The sequence below is a fragment of the Leucoraja erinacea genome, chromosome 13 (assembly GCF_028641065.1).
Source record: "Leucoraja erinacea ecotype New England chromosome 13, Leri_hhj_1, whole genome shotgun sequence".
Classification (NCBI taxonomy): Eukaryota; Metazoa; Chordata; class Chondrichthyes; order Rajiformes; family Rajidae; genus Leucoraja; species Leucoraja erinaceus.
The window spans coordinates 27,844,122-27,867,665 of NC_073389.1; the positions used below are offsets into that span (position 1 = coordinate 27,844,122).

General features: G+C 44.8%; 1 protein-coding gene across 1 annotated transcript in view; it reads left to right on the forward strand.

Annotated features, from left to right (window-relative positions):
* The window catches only part of LOC129702741 (immunoglobulin superfamily member 3-like), a 154,634-nt gene that overhangs the window by 35,936 nt on the left and 95,154 nt on the right, over positions 1-23,544 (forward strand). The window contains 1 exon segment of the mRNA XM_055644682.1: positions 17,423-17,800. Within this exon segment, the coding sequence (XP_055500657.1) occupies positions 17,423-17,800 (378 nt within the window).

Genomic DNA, 23,544 nt, shown 5'->3' on the forward strand with positions numbered 1-23,544 from the left:
TTCATAGATACATACAGTCTGAAAATTGTGAGTACCATTGGCCCTTTTAGAACATAGATCACTGATCATCCAACTCAGCACAGAAACTGCCTTCTCTCCATACCCTCTGATCCCCTTAGCCACCACACAACTCCCTTTTAGCCAATGCTGAATAGAGATCCAGAGAAATGAAAAAATCATCTCGGGTCAAAAGCTGTGTGACCCCTTGTCCTGGACTTTTGGCATCTTGATCTAGCCTGTCCAAACCCTTAAGAATTCATCAGTCAGAGTATTGAGTATAGAATGTGTAGAAAGGAACTGCAGGTGCTGGTATACACCAAAGATAGACATAAAATGCTGGAGTAACTCAGCAGGTCAGGCAGCATCTCTGGAGAAAAAGGATAGGTGAAGTTTTGGGCCAGCGTCTGAAGAAGGATCCTGACCCAAAATGTAATCCGTCCTTTTTCTCCGAAGATGCTGCTGGACCCGCTGAATTACTCCAGCACTGTGTGTTTATATTGAGTATATGTTCGGATGTCACGCTGCGGTTATGTAAGGCGTTGGTGAGGCCACATTTAGAGTGTCGTGTTCAATTTTGTTCACCATGTTATAGGAAAGATGGTGTCAAGCTGGAAAGGGCGCAGAGAAGATTTGCGAGAATGTTGCCAAGACCCGAGGGCGTGAGGTATAGGGAGAGATTGAGCAAGCAAGGACTATTCCTTGGAGCGCAGGACAATGAGGGGCGATCTAATAAAGGTGTATACAATTATGAGAGGAATAGATCAGATAGGCTCACAGAGTCTCGTGCCCAGAGTAAGGGAAATCAAGAAGCAAAGGACATGGGTTTAAAGTGAGGGGGGAAAGATTAAATAGGAACATGAGGGTTAACTGTTTTTACACAAAGGTGTATGGAACTGCCGGAGGTAGTTGAGGCAGGTACTATTGCAACGTTTAAGAAACATTTGGATTAAAAAGGATAGGACAGATTTAGAGGGGTATATGGGCCAGACGCAGGCAGGTGTGATTAATGTAGAAGGGGCATGTTGGTTGGTGTGGGCAAGTTGGGCCAAATGGCTTGTTTCCGCGCTGTATGACTACGACTCATCTGCCAGTACATGATCCATATCCCTCTATGACTTGCACTGTCTGAAAACCTCTAACACATGGTATCTGCCTCCTCCACCACCCCCGGCAGCACGTTCCAGGTCCCCACGGCTCTGTTAAAAAAAAAAAAACTTGCCCCATATATCTTCATGAAACTTTCCACTCTTGCCTTATAGCTATGTCCTCTAGCGTTGGACATTACTACCTTAGAAAAAAGGTTTTGACGGTCTACCCTATTGATGTCTCTCATCATTTTGCATACTTCTATCGTCTCCCCTCAACCTCTGATGTTCCAGAGGAACCAACCCAAGTTAGTCCAACCTCTCCGTTCAGCTGCAACATTCTGGTAAACCTCCTCTGCACCCTCTCCAAAGCCTCGACATCATTTCTTGTGACGGGGGGGGGGGGGCTTTCTCCCCCCACCCCCACTATAATCGGGGTGGGGGGGAAAGGTCCAGACCTGAAACGTTGTCTGTCCTTCAACAGATGCTGCCAGACCTGCTGAGTTCTTCCAACACTTCCATTGTTCCCGATGTTGGGGAAGTCCAGGACAAGGGGTCACAGCTTAAGGATAAGGGGGAAATCCTTTAAAACAGAGATGAGAAGAACTTTTTTCACACAGAGAGTGGTGAATCTCTGGAACTCTCTGCCACAGAGGGTAGTTGAGGCCAGTTCATTGGCTATATTTAAGAGGGAGTTAGATGTGGGCCTTGTGGCTAAGGGGATCAGGGGGCATGGAGAGAAGGCAGGTACGGGATACTGAGTTGGATGATCAGCCATGATCATATTGAATGGCGGTGCAGGCTCGAAGGGCCTAATGGCCTACTCCTGCACCTAATTTCTATGTTTCTATGTAACACATTATGTTTTATCATGATTCCAGCACCTGCAGTTCCTTGTGGCTAAATCAAAGTGGTTTTCTCCTGCCAACTTTTCGAACTTGTTCAGAAAGTGCCCCAGCATGTAACAATAGCTGTTGCAGATCAAAGTTTAATAATTAAACTCTAATCATGTTATGCATACAGTGGAAGATCTGACTTCATTAAAGCAAATAGTTTTCATCTGTAAGCCAAGCTGGCCTCTAAGTTAAGCTGTCATGAACAGCTTTGACAGTGCTAGAGTCACTAGTCTTTGAAATGAATATAAGGAAGCAAATCAAAGAGTGATTTGGCTGGGAATCAGGGATAAGAGGCTCATCATCCAAGAAGTTTCACAGACTAATGCTGGGTTGGTTTGTATACCCAGCATTGACAAAAGGATGAGATGCATATGGGTGGCACAGTGGCGCAGCGCTATAGTTGCCGCCTTACAGCGCCAGAGACCCAGGTTTAATCCTGACTACGGGTGCTGTCTATACAGAGTTTGTATGTTTCCCCCAGTGGCTGCGTGGGTTTTCCCCAGGTGTTCCGGTTTCCTTCCACACTCCAAAGATGTACAGGTTTGTAAGTTAATTGGCTTTGGTAAAAATTGTACATTGTCCCTGGTGTGTAGGATAGTGCTAGTGTACAGGGATCACTGGTCGGCATGGACTCGGTGGGTCGAAGGGCCTGTTTCTGGGCTGTATCTCTAGACCATAGACAGAGTAGGCAGTCAGTGCCTTTCTCTAGGATGGAGATGTCCAACACTAGAGGGCGTAGCTTTGAGGTGTGAGGGGCAAAGTTGAAAGGCGATGTGCGGGGCAAGTTTTTTTTTTTTTACACGGTGGGGGGGGGGGGGGTGCCTGGAACACACTGCCATGGGCGATGGTGGAGGCTGATATGAAAGTGGTATTGTAGAGACTCTTAGATAGGCACACAGATATACAGGGAATGGATGGATATGGATCACATGCAGGCAGAGGAGATTTGTTCTATCGGGAAAATGAAACTAAGCTTAGATGAGGCATTTTGGTCGGCATGGGCAAGGCGGGCTGAAGGGCTCATTTCCATGCTGTCTGGCTTTTTGAATTTGGTGTTCATGCCAGCATGTTGAAGGCTACCCAAGCGGAAGATGAGGTACGGTTCTTTCAGTAGACAGAGCAATGTGTGAAGTAATCACTATTAATAGAAAACTGCTCAAAATCTTTCAACAATTTAATGGAAGAATCTATTGAAGTAGGCCACCAATCACATGAAGACGGCTTTATCTCAAGATCTAATTCAATAAGCCAATGGAAAAAATAGTTTTAATATAGAATTCCGGATGCCTCAAGCACTTTACAGTCAATGAAGAACTTTTAGAAGTATAGTCCCTGTTGCAATTTAGGAAATTAGCTTTATTTGTCCTTTTTAACCTCGTAACGTTTAATTCAATGCATTGATCATATGTAGCAACATTTTATGATTGGATCGCACATTGGCTTTGAGATGTCCCAAGTGTTTCATAGAACAGTAGAGCATAGGAAGAGGCCCTTCGGCCCACAATGTCTGTGCTTAACATGATGCCAAGTTAATCTTCTGAGGCTGTACCCTCTGGTCCTCAACTCTCCTACTATTCGAAACATCCGCCCCACATCCACTCTATCCAGACCTTTCATTATCCGATAGGTTTCAATGAGTTGCCTCCTCATCCTCCTAATTTCCAGTGAGTACAGGCCCAGAGCCATCGAATGCTCATCATATGTTAACCCAATCTTGCGATCATTCTTGTAAACCACCTCTGGACCTTATCAGCCAACACATCCTTCCACAGACATGGGGCTGAAAACTGCTCACTGCACCTACAGTATCTAAAAGCCATTATCATATCTGCCTCTACCATCACCTTGGAATTACGTTCCAAACACACACCACCCTCGGTGTAAAAAAAAAAGACATGTGCTGCACATTCCTTTAAACTTTGCCTTATCAACCTTAAAGCAATGTCCTCTAGTCTTTGATATTTCCGTCCTGGGGAAAATGGTTTTGACTGTCTGTCTGTGCCTCTGATAATTTTGTTTATCTATCTATGCCTCCCAATTTATAAACTTCTATCGGGTCTCTGATGCTCTGGAGAAAGCAATCCGAGTCTCTGCTCATAACCCCTAATCCAGGCATCCTTGTAAATCTTTTCTGTGCCATTTGCAAACCCTCCACATCCTTTCTGTCAAGAGGTCACCAGAACTGTTTAATTGGCTCATGAGTCAAGAGTGTATAATTATCATATGTATTGAAAAACAGAAGAACGATATCCTTACTTGCAGAAGCATAACAGATCTATAAACACATTACACAATGAACAAAAAAGTTCAATCTTTTTTTAAAAAGCGATATTACAAAATAAGCCCAAAGTCTCTTGTGCGAACAAGACAATTCATGGTGAGTCACCCATCCTTTTTCTCCAGTCATGCTGTCCCACCTGCTGAGATACTTCAGCCACATTGTTCATACTTTAGTTGGTGTTTGTATTGTTCAAGAGCCTGATGGTTTTTGGGAAGAAGCTGTTCGTGAACCTGGAGGTCATGGTTTTCAGGCTCCTGTACCTTCTTCCCAAGTGAAAAGATAGGAATGCAATGAAAGTGTTCCCAGGGTGGTGTGTGTCTTTTATGATGCTGGCTGCCTTTTTGAGGCAGCGCCTCCTGTAGATCCCTTTGGTGGTGGGGAAGTCAGTAACCATGATAGACCGTGCAGTGTTCACCACTCTCTGTAATCTCCCTCATTCCTGTGCGTTCGAGTTGTCCTTGCTGGAATGGAAGGTGCTCCCAACTAAATACTGTTTGCCAGTAACTTCCTGTTCAGCTAAATGTCTTCAAAAGGATGTCACAAGTGGGAAAGGGCACGGAGAAGATTTACGAGGACGTTGCCACGACTTGGGGGCTTGAGCTATGGGGAGAGGTTGAGCAGACTTGGACTTTACTCCTAGGAGTGCATGAAAAGACAGATGATCTTATATAGGTGTACAAAATCACGAGAGGGTAGATAAGGTGGATGCACAGATTCTCCTGCCCAGAGTAGGGGAATCAAGAACCAAAGGACATAGGTTTAAGGTGAGGGGGGAAAGATTTAATAGGAACCTGAGGGGTACCTTTTTCACGTAAAGGGTGGTGGGTGCATGGAACGAGTTGCTGGAGGGGATAGTTGAGGCAGATACTATTGCAACGTTTAAGAAACATTTAGACAGGGACATTGATAGGACAGGTTTATAGGGATATGGACCAAACGCAGGCAGGTGGGACTAGTGTAGATGGGGCATGTTGGCTGGTGTGGGCAGGTTAGTCCGAAGAGCCTGTTTCTTTGCTGTATGACTCAATTACTTTAAAGCAAATAATCCTCTTTTATCTTATGTCGAAAATACCATAGAGATACTCAGTTCATCTTATCTTCATAGGCTGTGTTTATTTTTTAATTATTAAAGGAATGTTTTATGGAATGTCTTAGGCTGCTGAATTAATGTGCATTAGGTAATGCAAAAAATGTGTTGCAATTAATGTGCAGTTGACTTACACAGTGATCCATCATGATGGTAATTTTAAGTTTATGTAACACAACTGGCAAATATTCTCCCTGGCCCTGGATGTGTTTTTTTAAAAAAAAGATGAAGAATTTCTTTAGTCAGAGGCTGGTGAATCTGTGGAATTCATGCTGTGGAGGCCAAGTCAATGGATGTTTTTAAGGTGGAGATTGACAGATTCTGGATTAGTAAGTGTGCCGGGGGGTTATGGGGAGAAGGCAGGAGAATGGGGTGAGTGGAAAAGGAGGATCTGCCAAGTAGACTTGATGTGTAAGCAGGAACAGCAGATGCTGGTTTAAACTAAAGATAGACACAAAAAGCTGGATGAACTCAGCGGGACAGGCAGCATCTCTGGAGGAAGGAATGGGGTGACGTTTCGGATCGAGAGTCCACGACCCTTCTTCAGATGGACTGACGCGCCGAACCCCGACAGTGAGCATCCTCCTCCTCAGCAGCCCGGACCTTCTGATCTGCCGCCTCCCGCTGCCGGAGTCTGCAGCTCCTGAGTCCGCAGGCTGAGCCGGGCAGAGTCATGGCGTCCCATCAAGCTTCTGCCCCTAGAATTTATGAACTTGTCAGCTCATGCCAAAGATAGCATCCCCCGCATAAGATGGATACCGGGCTGTACGCTGCTGAAGAGAAGTACAACACATCTTCAGATTACGAATGGTGGGTGCCAAAGATAGCATTAAGGTCTAACGATTGAAGAGAAGACTTACGAGGGTGTTGCCAGGACTTGAGGGAAAGGCTGTGCAGGCTCGGACTTTATTCCTTGGAGGGCAGAATAAAATCATGATGGGAATTGATAGGGCAAATGTAGAGTCTTCTTACCCAGGGTAGAGGAATCAAAAACCAGAGGACACAGTGACACAACCTGTAGAGCCGCTGCCTCACAGCGCCAGAAACTGGTTCAATCCTAATCTCGGGTGTTGTCTGTGTGGAATTTGCTCATTGTCCCTGTGACTGTGGGTCTCCTCGCAGTGCCTGAAGACACAAAGACGTGCAGGCTGGTATGTTAATTGGCCGTCTGTACGTTGCCTTCTAGAGTGCAGGGAGTGGATGAGAAAATCGGATAACGTAGAACTAGTGTGAACGGGTGATTGATGGTCAGCGTGGACTCGGTGGGCCGAAGGGCCTGTTTCCATCTATCTTGAAACTAGATGGCATAGGTTTAATGTAAGAGGGACAGATTTTAATAGGAAGTTGAGGGGCAATGTTTTTACACAGAGGGTTGTGGGTATGTGGAAGGAGCAGCCAGAGGAGGTAGTTGAGGCAGGTACTATAATAACATTTAAAAGACTCAGATGCATGGATAGTAATGGTTTAGAGGGATATGGGCCAAATGAGGACTAACTTAGATTGTGTTAGAAACATAGAAAATAGGTGCAGGAGTAGGCCATTCGGCCCTTCAAGCCTGCACCGCCATTCAATATGATCATGGCTGATCATCCAACTCAGTATCCCGTATCTGCCTTCTCTCCATACCCCCTGATTCCTTTAGCCACAAGGGCCACATCTAGCTCCCTCTTAAATATAGCAAGAGGGAGTTAGATGTTCTTGAATGAGTTGGGCAGAAGGGCTTGTTTCCCAGCTCTATGTCTCAATATTCTTGCTTTATGCTCATAAATCTTAAATCTATTCCCAGCCATATTGTTAGACAATCCACTCACCACGCAGCAACTATCAATATAGTGAACCTATAAGGGAATGGCAAGGTTGAGAGGGAGATCCTAGTAACATCGTGCACAGAAACAGGCCCTTCAGCCCACAATGCCTGTGCCGAGCATGATGCCAAGTTAAACTAATCTTCTTTGACTGTAACAAATCCAAATCCCTGCATATCCATGTGCCTATCTAAAAGTCTCTTAAACATCACTATCGTATCTGCCTCCACCACCACCCCTGGCATCATGTTCCAAACACCCACCAGCCTCTGTATAAAAATAAACTTGCCCCGTACTTCTCCTTTAAACCTTGCCTCTCTCACCTTAAAGCTATGCCCGCTAGACTTTGGTAATTCTACCCAGAGGAAGACGGTTCTGATTGTCCACCCTATCTAAGTCTCGCATAATTTTATACTGTACCTCTATAACCTCGTGGGCAAAGTGTTAAAAATCAATTGAAGGAATTGTATTGCTTAATTTTTGTTTTAAATAACATTTTTGCATCTTTTTCGCTGAAAGCAAATGATCTTGTGGGATATTTTAAAATGAAGAACTTTTACTTTGGCTACTAAAAGAAATCTGTGGGATTCGGATTGGTTTGGGGAGAGCTTTATCTGAATCTGAATGATTCCAATAACGCCCATCTTGTAAATTGTGGACACAAATGATTGCAATGAAGAAAGATGTTGTCTTCCCATCTGGTGAAAACAAGACAAGAGACTGCCCCTTGAGAATTAGTGGCTATTTTGGTGTAGGTATGCAATTATCATGTGTGCCTAGATACAGTGAAAAGCTTTTGTTTGCGTGCTATGCGTGCAAGGGTGGCACAATGGCACAGCTGGTAGAGCTGCCACCTCACAGCGCCAATGACCCGGGTTCGATCTTGACCTCCGACGCTGCCGGTGTGGAGTTTGCACGTTGTCCCTGTCACCGTGTGAGTTTCCTCCGGGGGCTCCAGTTTCCACCCACATCCCAAAGACGTGCGGGTTTTTAGGTTAATTGGCTGTCTATAAATTGCTGCGAACTTTGTGTCTTTTTTTTTGTAAACCAGCATCTGCAGTTCCTTGCTTCTACTTTTCACTGTACCTTGGTACATGTGCCAATAATAAACCTAACATATCGAGTGTGGAGAGTGGACAGGAAAGTGGGATAACATAGATCTAGTGCGAACATGTGATTGACGGTCAACATGGAATCGGTGGGCCGAAGGGCCTGTTTCCATGCTGTGTCATTCACTCATTAATTTATTAATTTTGAATTATTGATTTAAAAAATAATTTTATTGTATGTTATGTATGTGTATCATGTTTACAGCCCTGTTAAGCTGCAGCAAGTAAGAATTTCATTGTTCTGTTGTCGGTACATATGACGATTAAAACATTCTTGACTTGACTTCAAATCAAATTGTACTATGCATGAGTACAATCAAGCTACGTACAAATACAACAGGCAAAGCAAAGAGAAAAATACCAGAGTGCAGAATATAGTGTTACAGTGTTGTAGTGCTACTGTTATAGAGGGAAAAGTCCAAGGTCCTCAATGGGATAAGTTGGTATTGATTTATTATTGTCACGTGTGCTGAGATACACTGAAAAGCTTTGTTTGCATGCTGACCGATTAAATCTACATGGGTACAATCAAACCATACACAAGTACACAGAGAACGCAAGGAGCAAAGTACCAAAATATAAAGCAAAACACAAAATGTCGGAGGAACTCCAAGGTCAGGTCATAGGAGCAGAATTAGGTAATTCAGCCCATCGAGTTTGAATCTAGTCCACAGATCATCTGTGGAGAGAATGGGTAGGCAACATTTTAGGGCTAGTTTACTTTAGTTTGGAGATAAAGCACGGATACAGGCTCGTTGGCCCACCAAGGCTGCGCCAACCAGCGATCCCCGCACACTTACACCATCCTACACACACTAAAGGACAATTTACAATTATACCAAGCCAATTAGCCTACAAACATGTAAGTTGTTAGAGTGTGGGAGGATACTGGATAAAACCCACGCAGTTCATGGGGAGAATGTACAAACTCGGTACAGACAGCACCCATAGTCAGGATCTAACACGTCTTTGGCGCTTCTGCTGCACCACTGTGCCACCCTTCTTCCATGCAGAGTATAGTTTTGCAGGATGGAAGATTTGCAGAATTAATTTGGCCACTCGCCTCCACATCCCCCCCCACCACCATTTAGTACGATCATGGCTAATCTATTTGCAACCTAATTTCCACATTCCCATCTACCCTTGTAATCTCACTGCCCTTTGCTTATCTCAAATCTATCACTGCCTTAAAAATAGTCAAAGGCACTAAGGTAGAACGGTGTGGATGGGAAAGGCTCACAGGGATATGTTTAGTTTAGTTTATTGTCGCATGAGGAATATGGATTCAGTGCATCATGCTCGACCAGCTCAATTGTAATGTATTGTCTTTCCACTGACTGGTTAGCACGCAACAAAAGCTTTTCACTGTACCTCGGTACACGTGACAATAAACTAAACTAAACAAAACATTGTGGCTGAAGGGCCTGTTCTTGTGCTGTATTGTTTCATGTTCTATTAACAGTGAATATTAAAAGAGTATTTACTGTTAAACATGTTTGCAGACTTATTTTTGTGCCGATCTATGTTTAGGAAAACCTTAAAGGGAAATGGGTCGAATGTGGGCAAATGGGATTCGCTTAGATGGGGCATCTTGGTCGGCGTGGACAAGTTGGGCCTGTTTCCGTGCTGTATCTCTAAACAATACTAAGTTAAAATAACACAAATAAAGATTGCTAGAGTAACTCTGTGGATCAGGAAGCATCCCTGGAGAAAATGATGGGCGACGCTTCGGGTCTGGACACTTCTTCAGACTACAAAAGGAATACTTGTGGTCTCGCCAGTGTTCGATATAACTGAAGCATTGCCTTCGTACTTTTGTATTCACCTCCTCAAGCCATAAACATAACATGTTGCCTTTCCTAATTAGTGCTGTAATGGCTTTTCTAATTACCTGCAAACGAGCCTTTTGCAAATCGTGTACTATGAAACACAGATCTCGCAAATCTCAGCCGTTTCTCATCATTTAGCTCATTATGCTTCTCACCCAGAGTAGGGAAATCACGAAACAGAGGTCACATGTTTAAGGTGAGAGGGGAAAAATATAAAAGGAAAGTGAGAGGCAACCTCTTCACTCAGAGGATGGCAGGTAAATGGAATGAGCTGCCAGAGGAGGTAGTTGAGGGAAGTATTATAATCTATATCTATCTATATCTTATAACTATTAAATCTCTGATCTTGGATGTGTGTGTGTGTGATCATACTGCTCGAAAAAAGCGATGCTCTGACGGTAACATTTTTACTAATTCCTGTAGTGTTTTATCCCGTGAAGTCAAAAATCGGCTTGCCTGAAAATTTTGAGCTTTATTTCTTGAGTTATTTATGAAAATGTTAAAAAATGTCAAATATTTTGAGCTGATGATGTCACCATGGGTCTGCTCACGCCGCCTGCTGCGCACTGTTTTACACGCGCTGTGAGTTGCGTCACTCCCCCCCCCCCCCCCCCCCCCCGACTCGCAGTGATTTAGTCGCCGCCCGCTCGAAGTCGACTCCCACTCGGCCGCCCTGCCGTGCCCGCAGCCCAGCCGCCTCCCCCCCCCCCCCCCCCCCCCCGGGCTCTGGATTGAAGCCGCTGAACATACAGTAATTTGGTTGACACGCGCCCCGCTGACCGCTGCCTGCCCCTTCTTCCACTCCCCGCTCGCTTTTCACGGCCTGCTCGCTGCGCTGTGAGTGAAGAACGAGCAAGTCGGGCCCTGCCCCAGATATCTCTCTCTCTCTCTCTCTCACACACAATGTCTGTTCCAAACATGAAGCAAAGACTATCACGTATCTACCTGCACATATCCAATATCCCTCCATTCCCTGCATATCCATGTGCCTCTCTAAAACCCTCGTAAACACCACTATCCTATTTACCTCCACTGCCGCCCCTGACAGCGGGTTCCAGGCACTCGCAACGTCCTGTGTAAAAGAGAAATGTCCCTGCACATCTGCTTTCAACTTTGTCCTTCTCACATGAAAGCAATGTCCTCTAGTAAATATGGTTTGCAAGATAAAACTCGGGTTTACACGTGACTGTAATAATTTAAATATAAAATTGATATTATTTGACGGATCAGTTCTAATAAATTATTACAGATTTAGGGCAGCACAGTGGCGCAGCAGCTAGAACCGCTGCCTCACAGCGCCAGAGATCCAGTTGACGATCCTGACCTTGAGTGCTGTCTGTGTGGAGTTTGTATGTTCTCCCTGTGACCACGTGGGTCTCCTCCAGGTGCTCCAGTTTCCCTCCCACATCACAAAGATGTGTGGATTTGTGGGTTAATTGGCTGTCTGGAAATTGCCCCTCGTGTGTAGGGAGTGAATGAGATAATGGGATAACATAGAACTAGTGTGAATGATGGTTTGTGTGGATTCAGTGGGCATGTATCTCTGAAACTAAAAAACACATTTTACAAAAATTTGAGCTTGAAAAATGTTTACAGTGTAACATCAAAAATATTCACCTCGGCCTCGTTGTTTTGCTTGTTATAGTGTTAAAAACCAGAGTGCAAACCCAACACTTGTACAAATTCCAGTGGGCAGCTTCACGTTGATGTAATACAGAGGTTCATTGGAGCAAGATGGCTCATTTGCATCTTTTATTTTTAAGCAGACCATCTGTTCGAAATTGGCATGAATTAAGTCAAAGCACTGGCATATCCAAATGTAACACTGTGAACCCAGTCAAAGCTTGAAGCTGAATAGCCAGGCCTTGGGGATAAGGACTATCACTGCTAAAAACCTGAGCTGGGAGCCAAAAGCCAATTAAAAATTCCTGCTGCCACCTTCCATCAGCGGTACGCAGAGGTGGGGAGCTTGGGTGTCGGGAATATTTGTGGGGTGGGTGAATTCAATAAGAGATGCTGCCTGACCTGCTGAGTTACTCCAGCACTTTGTGTTTATCTTTGGTTGAAACCATAGTCTGCAGTTCCTTTGTTTCTACATATAGGTTGGTGTAATGTTAAAACAGGCTTGCCAGCGAAAATTGAGTTGTCTTCTAACAGTCCTTATGTGAACAGGTACATGAATAGGATAGGTTTAGATGGATATGGGCCAAATGCACACAGGTGGGTCTAGTGTAGGTTGACTAATGATATGGGACAAAATCGGGCAAATGGGAGTAACTTTGATGGAGCATGTTGGTCGGCATGTGCAAGTTGGGATGAAGGGCCTGTTGCCATGCTGTACGACTCGATAAACGGTACACTCTACATTAAACTTAATTTTAAACGATGTTCAACATTTGTAACCTTGCATAAATTAGCCGGCGTTGAAGATCTGCCAATTGCCTGCAGGCTGTGAGCAAATTATGAAAAGGATTCTTCTTTGAATAACATTCAATGGCAAGCTCGCTGCTCATTTGTACAGATATCCCTAGAAGAATGGGAAAGCCCAGACCATCACACAAACCAACCTCCCTTCCATTGACACCATCTACACCTCACGCTGCCTCGGCAAGGCCAGCAGCATAATCAAGGACGAACCACAATCCAGTCACTCCCTCTTCTCTGAAAGAGAATGCTACTTCTTCTTCTGCTGTGAAAACTCACACCTTTGCATTCAGCGACAGTTTCTTCCCAGCTGCTATCAGGCAACTGAACCATCTTATCAACAATTTAGAGAGTGGTCCTGAGCTACTATCCACCTCACTGGAGACCCTCAGGCTATCTTTGATCGGACTTTACTAGATTCTATCGCACTAAACATTATTTGTGTTATCCCCTTTATTCATGTATCTGTACACTGTGGATGGCTCAATTGTAATTGTGTACCTCTGTATTGTCACCTCACAATAAATTAAACTCTACAATAGTCAAAAGCCCCGAGCAATATCACCAAGCTGATTGTCACTTGTGCTGACAGGCGGAGTAGTGACTGTGCTCTTTGTTGGTCTGTTCCCCGACCTACAAGCATTGCATCTACAGCGTCACCACTGTATGTAATGGGCACGTGCCTGACACACCTGGTCTCCCTCGAGGGTGAGAAGTCCCATTCTCCAAGCAAGTAATTCCAGTCCGTCAAATTTCCAGGGCAAATCCTGAATGCTTCCAGCACGTTAAAGGCCCATTTATTTTAATGCCCAATTGCTGCTAAAACGTCTCCACTTCTGTTTTTGATGAAGGGCCCTGACCTGAAACATCGCCTATCAGGCGGCACAGTGATGCCGTGATAGAATTGCTGCCTCATAACCAAAGACACTAGGCTCATACCACCACAGACCCGGGTTCGTCCACAGACTACGCGTGCTGTCTGCACGGAGTTGTTACATTCTCCCTGTGACCGCGTGGGTTTTCTCCGCGTGCTCCGGTTTCCTCCCACATCTCAAAGACCTGTGGGTTTGCAGGTTAATTGGCTTCTGTAAATTGCCCCTAGTTTTTAGGGAGTGAATGTGAAAACGGGATAATGTAGAACTAGTGTGAGTGGGCGATCGATGGTCAGCACAGACTCGGTGAGCCGAAGAGCCAGTTTCCAGGCTGCATCTCTAAAGCTAATCCTAATATTATCCATGTTCTCCAGGGATGTTGCCTGACCCCCTGAGTTACTCCAGCACTTTGTGTCTTTTTTGGTATGAACCAGCTTCTGGGGTTCCTTGTGACTTCACTTTTGTTTATATCCATCTACATCTTCCACCAATATTCCTCCCTCCGTCTTTGCAATTCACTCCTTCTTCTCTCGTTTGCCCTTTTATCTCCTTTTCACCTCCAGCCTTTGTCACTCGCTCCACCCATCTGCCAATCAACCCCCCCCCCTCCCCCTCCCCAGTAACCATTTATCACATGCCAGGGTTTGTCCCACCCCCACTGTGATTACTCTTCCAGCTTTGTTTTCCAATCCCCCTCATCCACCCTACGATCAGTCTGAAGAAGTGCTGACCTGAACCGTCACCTATCCACGTTATCCAGAGGTGCTACCAGGCCCGATGAGTCAAAGGCTTTGGTGGACCGAGCCAAAAGGTCACCAAGTCTACGTTTGGTCTTGCCAATGTACAGGAAGCCATATCGGGATCACCGCTCAGTCTGCCACGTCGCACTCGGTCCACCAAGATTTGCTAGATCTCCCGGTTGCCAACCCTTTCAACTCCCCTTCATATTCACACGCTGAACTTCCTGTCCCGAGCCTCCTCCAAAACCTCGGGCTGAAAGGTCGGTGAGGGAGTGGGAAGAGGAGTCAGTCAGCAACCGGGAGATCCAGCAGGCCTCGGCAAACCACGGCTCGTGACACTATTGAATGTAAAGACACTGAGAACGTGTGAAGGGTTTTTGCACAGTTTTTGTCGTATATATTTTTTATTCTGCACAAAGTACATTTTTGGAAAATATACCAGTCCGACAGAAAACAACTAGGCCACAGATATAGAGATACAAACAACTATAGAAACACCAGGACAGGCAGCATCTCTGGAGAAAATGGATGGGTGACTTTCCAGGTCGAGACCCTTCTTCAGATTGATTCAAAAATACTCTGCCTCACCATTATGCCCACATATACCATCATTTCCACCCAGTATTTAAATTCTAGAGTTTATAATCTATTTTTCAATTTTTTAAAAAAAATCCTTTTTACTGCTATTATGGATCTTAATGAAACTTTCCAAAGAAAGGGAGCAGCATGGTGGCAGAGCGGTAGTGTTGCTGCCTTACAGCACCAGAAACCCTGGGTTCAATCCTGACGGCGGGTGCTGTCTTTATGGAGTTTGTATGTTCTCTCTGTTTTCTTTCCTTCCACACTCCAAAGCCGTGCAGGTTTGTAGATGAATTGTAATTGTCCCTAGTGTGTAGGATAATGCTGGTGTACGGGGTGACCGATGGATGGTGTGGCTTGGTGGGCCCGTTTTTACACTGTATCTATAAAGTATAAAGAAAGAAACAGATTTAATAGGGAATCTGAGTTGGAAACAGAAAATACAGCAAAGTAGGAGATCTGGGGGAGAGGAATGAAGATGATTTGCTAATGTATTGAGACCGAGATCCTTTCAATGTCGGGCTGAGAGTAATCAAGCAAGCTGCTACATTAAGCAAAGCAGACGGGAAAGAGAGAGAGCCAACAGATGCTGCACAATATGTGGGTGGAAGCAAGCATAAACTGATTAATCGGGAGCTGGGAGTTGATTAAAAATATTGTTTTTGTGCTAGCAGATGAGTAGAACAGTACAGCACAGGAACAGGCCCTTCGACCCACAATGTCCATGCTGAACATGATGCCAAATAAAATTAATCTCCCCTATCTGAGGGGTCCCAACCTGAAACATTACCTATCCATGTTTTTCAGTCTAAAGACGGGTTCAAACATAAAATGTCACCCATCTTTTTCTCCAGAGATGATGCCTGACCTGCTGAGTTACTCCAGCACTTGTGTCTTTTTTTTTGGTGGTGAGGCTGGTGAAGCTGCTGCCTCACAGCGCCAGAGACCCAGGTTCGATCGTGACCTCGGGTGCTGTCTGTGTGTGGAGTTTGCACGTTCTCTCTGTGACCGTGTGGGTTTGCTCCGGGTGCTACGGTTTCCTCCCACATCACGAAGATGCGCGGGTTTGTAGGTTAATTGACCTTCTGTAAATTGCCCCCTAGTGTGCAGGGTGCGGATGAGGAAGTGGGATAACTTAGTACTAATGTGAACGGGTGATTTATGGTCGACGTGGATTTGGTGGGTTGTAGGGCCTGTTGCCATGTTGTATCTCTAAACAAAACTACTGTATATATATCCCAGCAATAAATACGCAATTTTTTACCCTAAAACAAGGCTAAAAAATGTACCTGCAGGGGAGGGGTAAGAGTTCCTTCCACAGCGTGTGGGGAGTCTGGCCCGGGTCAGCACGGCTAGGCCACCAGGGATAAAGTTGCAGGGAGGGCAGGAGCGTTGAGAAAGAGGGGGTCGGGGATCATGCCAGCAACTCACTCAGTAGCTCGGGTGGCTGCGAGCAGCCGCCGGCACCGGACAGCGGAACCGGTCGCCACCTCAGCGCCTTTTGCCAGCCGGCAGCCAGCAACGGTGTCCTTCGACACAGGCGCAACTGGTGGAGGTGGTGGTGGTTGGCAGGTAGCTACTAGGCGGAAGTCTGGCTGCCCCGTCCCTGGCTCTCTCTCTCTCTCTCCCCGTTATGTGATCTCCCTGAGCCAGGAAGTCCCCGTCCCTCAGACGTGAACCGCACAGTGCATTGTGGGGCAGGCGAAGATGGAGGCTCCCCGGTCATTGCCTCCATGAAGGCGTCTCACATCTTCCTTTCTACTGACTAAACCAAACCTTTGATCCTAGCCCGCCAGCCTTTTATAAAAATTTCGTGACTCAAAATGGGGGTGCATCTTCAACGCAGGTGCGTCTTCATTGCTGGGAGATACGGTATATTAGATAGACACAGTGTGTAGAAAGGAACTGCAGATGCTGGTTTATGTGGTGTAGATAGACACAAAGTGCTGGAATAACTCACTGGAATAACTCACTTTTTACAGTTACAGAGAAAGGTTGAACAAGTTAGGGCTTTATTCTTTGGAGCGCAGAAGGTTAAGGGGGGACTTGATAGAGGTTTTTAAAATGATGAGAGGGATAGACAGAGTTGACGTGGAAAAGCTTTTCCCACTGAGAGTAGGGAAGATTCAAACAAGGGGACATGACATGAGAATTAAGGGACTGAAGTTTAGGGGTAACATGAGGGGGAGCTTCTTTACTCAGAGAGTGGTAGCTGTGTGGAATGAGCTTCCAGTGAAGGTGGTGGAGGCAGGTTCGTTTTTATCATTTAAAAATAAATTGGATAGTTATATGGATGGGAAGGGAATGGAGGGTTATGGTCTGAGCGCAGGTAGATGGGACTAGGGGAGATTATGTGTTCGGCACGGACTAGAAGGGTCGAGATGGCCTGTTTCCGTGCTGTAATTGTTATATGGTTATTTGGTTATAACTCAGTGGGTCAGGCACCATCTCTGGAGAAAAATATGGGTGACGTTTTGTGTTTGAACTCTTTGGACTGAAAGTAGAGGGGAGAGAAAAGGCCAGAACAAATCCTTAATTTGCCTTTGTAAATCACCCCTAGGGTGTAGGAGTGGATGAGAAAGTGGGATGACATGGAACTAATGTTAACGGGTAATTGCTGGTCGGCTTGGAGCCGATGGGCTGAAGAGCCTGTTTCCATGCTGCATCTCCAAACAAAACTAAACTAGTGTCTTTATCTAACTTCATATTTCACAGGTTTGTGCAGAGCTCAAAGGCAGGTGCAGATGCAGGAAGGACCCCTGATCAGATCGGAAGGATACCACACAACCATTTGGTGCAACGTATCCGGGTATTCCGGAACTACGGAGCAGAACTTTGAGTGGTCGATCTACCTGCCTTCTGCCCCGACCCGACAAATCCAGATCATCAGCACCAACGACCCTGGCTATCCCTACACCATGTACGGGGACAGGGTGCAGAATAAGGAGGTGTACGTGGAGAGGATTGACCGTGACTCGGCCCAGTTGCACATTACCAACCTCAAGCTGGGAGATGCCGGGGAATATGAATGCCACACTCCCAACACCGAATCCACCTACTGGGGATCGTACAATGCCAAGGGGAATCTGACAGGTACGTGACTCTTGACTTCACATTGCTAGCTATTGTTAATGCCACACAAACTTGTCTGGATTGGCACAGCGGCACAGCAGGTGGAGCTGCTGCCTCCAAGCTACAGGCCACATGACTTTAGACACAAGGTGCTGGTGTAACTCAAGGGGTTCGGCAGCATCTCTGGAGAACATGGATTAGTGATGTTTTGGGTCGGGACCTATATCTTTTCTCCAGGGCTGCTGCCTGACCCGCTAAGTTACTCCAGCACTTTGTGTCTATCTTCAGTGTGAACCAGCATCTGCAGTTCCTTCTTCCATGGACTTTTATTTTTATTTTTTTATTTTATTTATTAGAAGTAAGTACAATACAATGGTACCTTTTTTCAGGTGCCAAATATATGTTGACATGATACATTCTCTGTACATTGAAACATAGAAAATAGGTGCAGGAGTAGGCCATTCGGCCCTTCGAGCCTGCACCGCCATTCGATATGATCATGGCTGATCATCCAACTCAGTATCCCATCTCCATACCCCCTGATCTCCATTGATCCCTGATCCCTTCTCATACCCCCATACTGATCCCTTTACCCCCCAGCCACCCCCCCCCCCCCCCCCCCCCCCCCCCCCCCCCCCCCCCCCCCCCCCCCCCCCCCCCCCCCCCCCCCCCCCCCCCCCCCCCCCCCCCCCCCCCCCCCCCCCCCCCCCCCCCCCCCCCCCCCCCCCCCAAGGGCCACATCTAACTCCCCTCCCTCTTAAATATAGCCAATGAACTGGCCTCAACTACCTTCTGTGGCAGAGAATTCCACAGATTCACCACTCTTCATTTTTTATTTTTTTTCAAAGAAAGAAATGAAAAAGATAATAGAGAGTAGAAGAACGTGTAGTGTGTATAAAAAAGAAAGAGATAGTGAGAAAGAAAAGTAAGAAAGAATAAGGAGCAAGAGAGAGATTAGCAAATAGGAGATAGAGATGAGTTTCTATATTGTTGACCATTTTTCACCCAGACCTGAAACAGTTGTTTTTTACGATTCTGTTGCACCACATGAATTCAAGAAGTCAATAAATGGAGACCAACTCGTTAAGAATTGGTCTGGTTTATCTATTAGGAGGAATCGCATTTCTTCAAGATGTGCTGTGTCCAACATATTTATAATCCACATTTTGAGCGTTGACATGGTTGTATTTTTCCAAAATTTAAGTATAAGTTTTTTTGCTATTATTAACCCATAATTAAATGAATTTTGGCATGTGTTTAATTTGTTCCCGTCTCCGGTTACTCCAAATAAAATCAATTCAGTATTAGGTTCAATTTTTGTCTTGAATAGATTTGTGAATATATCAAAAATATCACACCAAAATTTATGAAGTTGTATACAGGAAACAAAAGAGTGTGTAATATTGGCATTTTGAGATAGACATTTATCACAAATGGGAGAAATATTTGGATAAAAGTTATTCAGCCTAGTTTTTGGGTAATATAGTCTATGTAGTATTTTGAATTGAATTAAGTTGTGTCTTACATTAATCAAACATTTATGTATATATATCAAATACTTTTCCCATGTTTCTTTCGAGATTTTTATCATTAATTCTCGTTCCCAGTCTTCTCTAAGTGCCTCTGTTGATGGTAATTCTCTATTTAAAATACTATTATATAGATATGATATTAATTTTTGTGAGTCAGCCCTAATATTCATTGATTCTTCCAGTGGGTCTAAAATTATAATTTGAAATCTTTGTATATATTTCTTCATAAAATCACAGATCTGTAAATATTTAAAGTACAGGTGCACAACCTTTTATCCGAAAGCCTTGGGACCCGACACCTTTCGTAATTCAGAATTTGTCGGTCTTCGGAATGGAATTTTTTTTGCGTAGATTTTAATGGCTGGCTCAGTGGTAGAGTGCTCGGCTCATATCCGCAAGGTCGCGAGTTTGCGCCTTGATCCCGGCAGAAGAAGTTGGAGCGGGGCTGGGCTGGGCTGGGCTGCTGCTGGCTGTGGGTCTCTCGGTTCTCCGTGCTTGCGGTGGGCCTGGTGGTCGACGTCCAATTGGTCCTGACGTCTCCGGTGACTGCACAGACCTGCAGCCATCGCCGTCGTGAAGACAGTACAAAGCCCCCACGCCGGTGCAATGAGCGGGGAGCTGGAGAGGGGAGGGAAGGGGTCACACACATGGCCGGGAAGCAGAGGGGTGTAGGTGGGGTGAAACTGAAGGGAGCGACAATTTGCTGCTGCCTGCACGCTGAGTTTAAAAGTTCCCACGCAAGACTCACGATACACTGTGTATCGTGTCTACCGTGGGACCTTTTTAACTCAGCGGGCAGGCAGCAGCATATTGTCAATTATTAACCCTCCCGCGCAATATACTCTCACCTTCTCTTTTATGAATGGTGATTTAGTTCCCCTTTCTTCGAGGACCGACCGGAGGTTCCGCTGTCACCTCTGCGGGCCGCCCTCGGTGAACGTCCTGTCTCCCTGTCCCTGGGATAGTAGGGGGCGATCAAACAGCACAATATCCCACTCCCCCTCCAACGCGACCCCAAGAACAAGAAGTACCTTCCACACTATCAGCTTCTGCCCATACACTGCGTGTTCCTCTGAAGTTGGAACGGGGCTGGGCTGGAGTTGCTGATCTGGGATCTCCGTGCTTGCAGTGGGCCTGGGGGTCGGTGTCCCGATGAGAGGGCGCAGCTCGGGCTGTGGGCGAACTACCACTTGTCGCCGTAGCGGCCCATCGGGGAGCAGCTTCTGGTGGTCCTGACGTCTCCGGCCAGTTTGCAGTTTTCCTCTGGAGTTGGAACGGGGCTGGGCTGCTGCTGGCTGTGAGTCTCTGGGATCTCCGTGCTTGTGGTGGGCCTAGGGGTCGGTGTCCCGTTGGTCCTGACGTCTCCGGTGACTGCACTGCGCTGCTAGAATCGCCGACGTGAAGACAGTGCAAAGCCCCCGCGCCGGTGCAATGAGCGGGGAGCTGGAGAGGGGAGGGAAGGGGTCACACACATGGCCGGGAAGCAGAGGGGTGTAGGTGGTGTGAAACTGAAGGGAGCGACAATTTGCTCTGCCTGCACGCTAAGTTTAAAAGTTCCCACGCAAGACTCACGATACACTGTGTATCGTGTCTACCGTGGGAACTTTTTAACCCAGCGGGCAGGCAGCAGCATATTGTCAATTATTAACCCTCCCGCGCAATATACCCTCACCTCTTTTATGAATGGGGATTTAGTTCCCCTATCTTCGAGGACCGACCGGAGGTTCCGCTGTCACCTCTGCGGGCCGCCCTCGGTGAACGTTTTCAAGGACCTTTCTTCAAGGACCGAAAAAATGTCGCTATTCGGAGGTTTTCGTTATTTGGATCGTCGGATAAAAGGTTGTGCACCTGTATTGCCAAGTCAAGTCAAGTCAAGTTTATTTGTCACATACACATACGAGATGTGTAGTGAAATGAAAGTGGCAATGCTCGCGGAACAACAAAACAACCAAACAAATTATAAACACATAGTTGTCATTCAGCCTTAATTTTAATTGTTGGAATGATAACAGATTTCCCATTTCATACATGTCGCCTACCCTTTTAATTCCCATTCTTTCCCATTGTTTGTATGTTTTATCACTATTGGCGTTAGCACTGATGGGTTTCTTAATTTTAAAGTTAATTTTATTTGTTTCCAAATTCATATTGTATTATGGATAATTGGATTCTTCTTATATATTGTGTTGTTCAGTTTTATCGGGGAGAAGAGGATCGCTCCTATATCACAAGGAGAACAATCCTCTTTCTCCATCCTTATCCATTTCGTCTGTTGGGGAGAGCTGTCCAACCAATAAATTATATTCCTCATATGCACTGCCCACTAATAATAATACAAAAAATTAGGAAGTGAGAGTCCCCCAACATCTTTGGGTTTACACAGATGTTTTTTTTTAATTCTATGTGATCAATAGTCCCAAATAAAGTTGGTAATATTAGAATCTAGTTTTTTTAGTTTTTTTTTAAATGTTTTGGTATATATATAGATATAGATATGGATTGAAATATGTATAGTATTTGTGGTAAAAAAAATCATTTTTATAGCATTTATTCTGCCTATTAATAACAACGGGAGAGTTTTCCAGAATTTAATCAAGGCATTCAATTTATTTAATAATGGCATAAAATTAGCGTTAAATAATGATTTGTATCTTCTAGTAATTTGAATACCCAAATACTTAAATTTTTCTGTTGCAATTTTAAAGGGAAATTTTAATAAATGAGTTGCTTCATGAGGCTTTAATGACATCATTTCACTTTTATTCCAGTTTACTCTATATCCTGAAAAATACCCGAATTCCTCTATTAAATTTAATAAGGTCGGAATACTCATTTGTGAATTTGTAATATATAAAAGTATATAATCTGCATATAATGAGATTTTATTATTTGAGTCTTTAGTATTATATCCCTGAATATTCGGATGAATTCTTATCCTTTCAGCCAAAGGCTCTATCATAAGGGCAAATAGCAGGGGTGATAATACACATTCCTGCCTATTGCCCCTCGTTAATTGGAATTTTGGTGATAACATATTATTAATTAATATTCTTGCCGTCAGTTTATCATATAGTAATTTTACCCATATAATGAAATTCTCTCCCATATTTTTGGAGTCTACCTGATCAAATGCTTTCTCTGCATCCAGAGAGACAACTGATATATCTTCTTTTCCCGTTTTATGTGAGTACATTATATTAAATAGGCGTCTCAAATTATTAAATGATCATCTTTTAGGTATAAACCCCGTTTGGTCTGGATTTATCAATTTATTAATATATTTACTCAATCTTCTTGCTTCCATGGACTTTAAACTTTACTTTATCCAGAATCCAGAACAAGGGGTCACAGTTTAAGGATAAAGGGGAAATCTTTTAGGACCGAGATGAGGAAAACTTTTTTCACACAGAGTGGTGAATCTCTGGAATTCTCTGCCACAGAAGGTAGTTGAGGCCAGTTCATTGGCTGTATTTAAGAGTTAGATATGGCCCTTGTGGCTAAAGGGATCAGGGGGTATGGAGATAAGGCAGGAACAGGATACTGAGTTGGATGATCAGCCATGATCATATTGAATGGTGGTGCAGGCTCGAAGGGCCGAATGGTCTACTCCTGCACCTATTTTCTATGTTTCTATGAATGGCCTAATTCTGCTCTTATGAAATATTATATTATTTTAAAATGTCAGTATGCGCACGCTGTGTATGTTGAAATCATGAGGGGAATAAATAGGACGGATGCACAGAGTCTTTCGCCTATAAATCCATGCTGACTTTGTCCAATGAATTCACCACTTTCCAAATGTGCTGCTATCCCATCTTTAATAACTGACTCTAGCAGTTTCCCCACTACTGATGTTAGACTAACTGGTCTGTAATTCCCCGTTTTCTCTCTCCCTCCCTTCTTAAAAAGTGGGGTTACGTTTGCTACCCGCCAATCCTCAGGAACTACTCCAGAATCTAAAGTGTTTTGAAAGATTATTATTAATGCATCCACTATTTCTGGAGCTACTTCCTTAAGTACTCTGGGATGCAGCCTATCTGGCCCTGGGGATTTATCGGCCTTTAATCCATTCAATTTACCCAACCCCACTTCCCGGCTAACCTGGATTTCACTCAATTCCTCCAACTCCTTTGACCCGCGGTCCCCTGCTATTTCCGGCAAATTATTTATGTCTTCCTTAGTGAAGACGGAACCAAAGTAGTTATTCAATTGGTCCGCCATATCCTTGTTCCC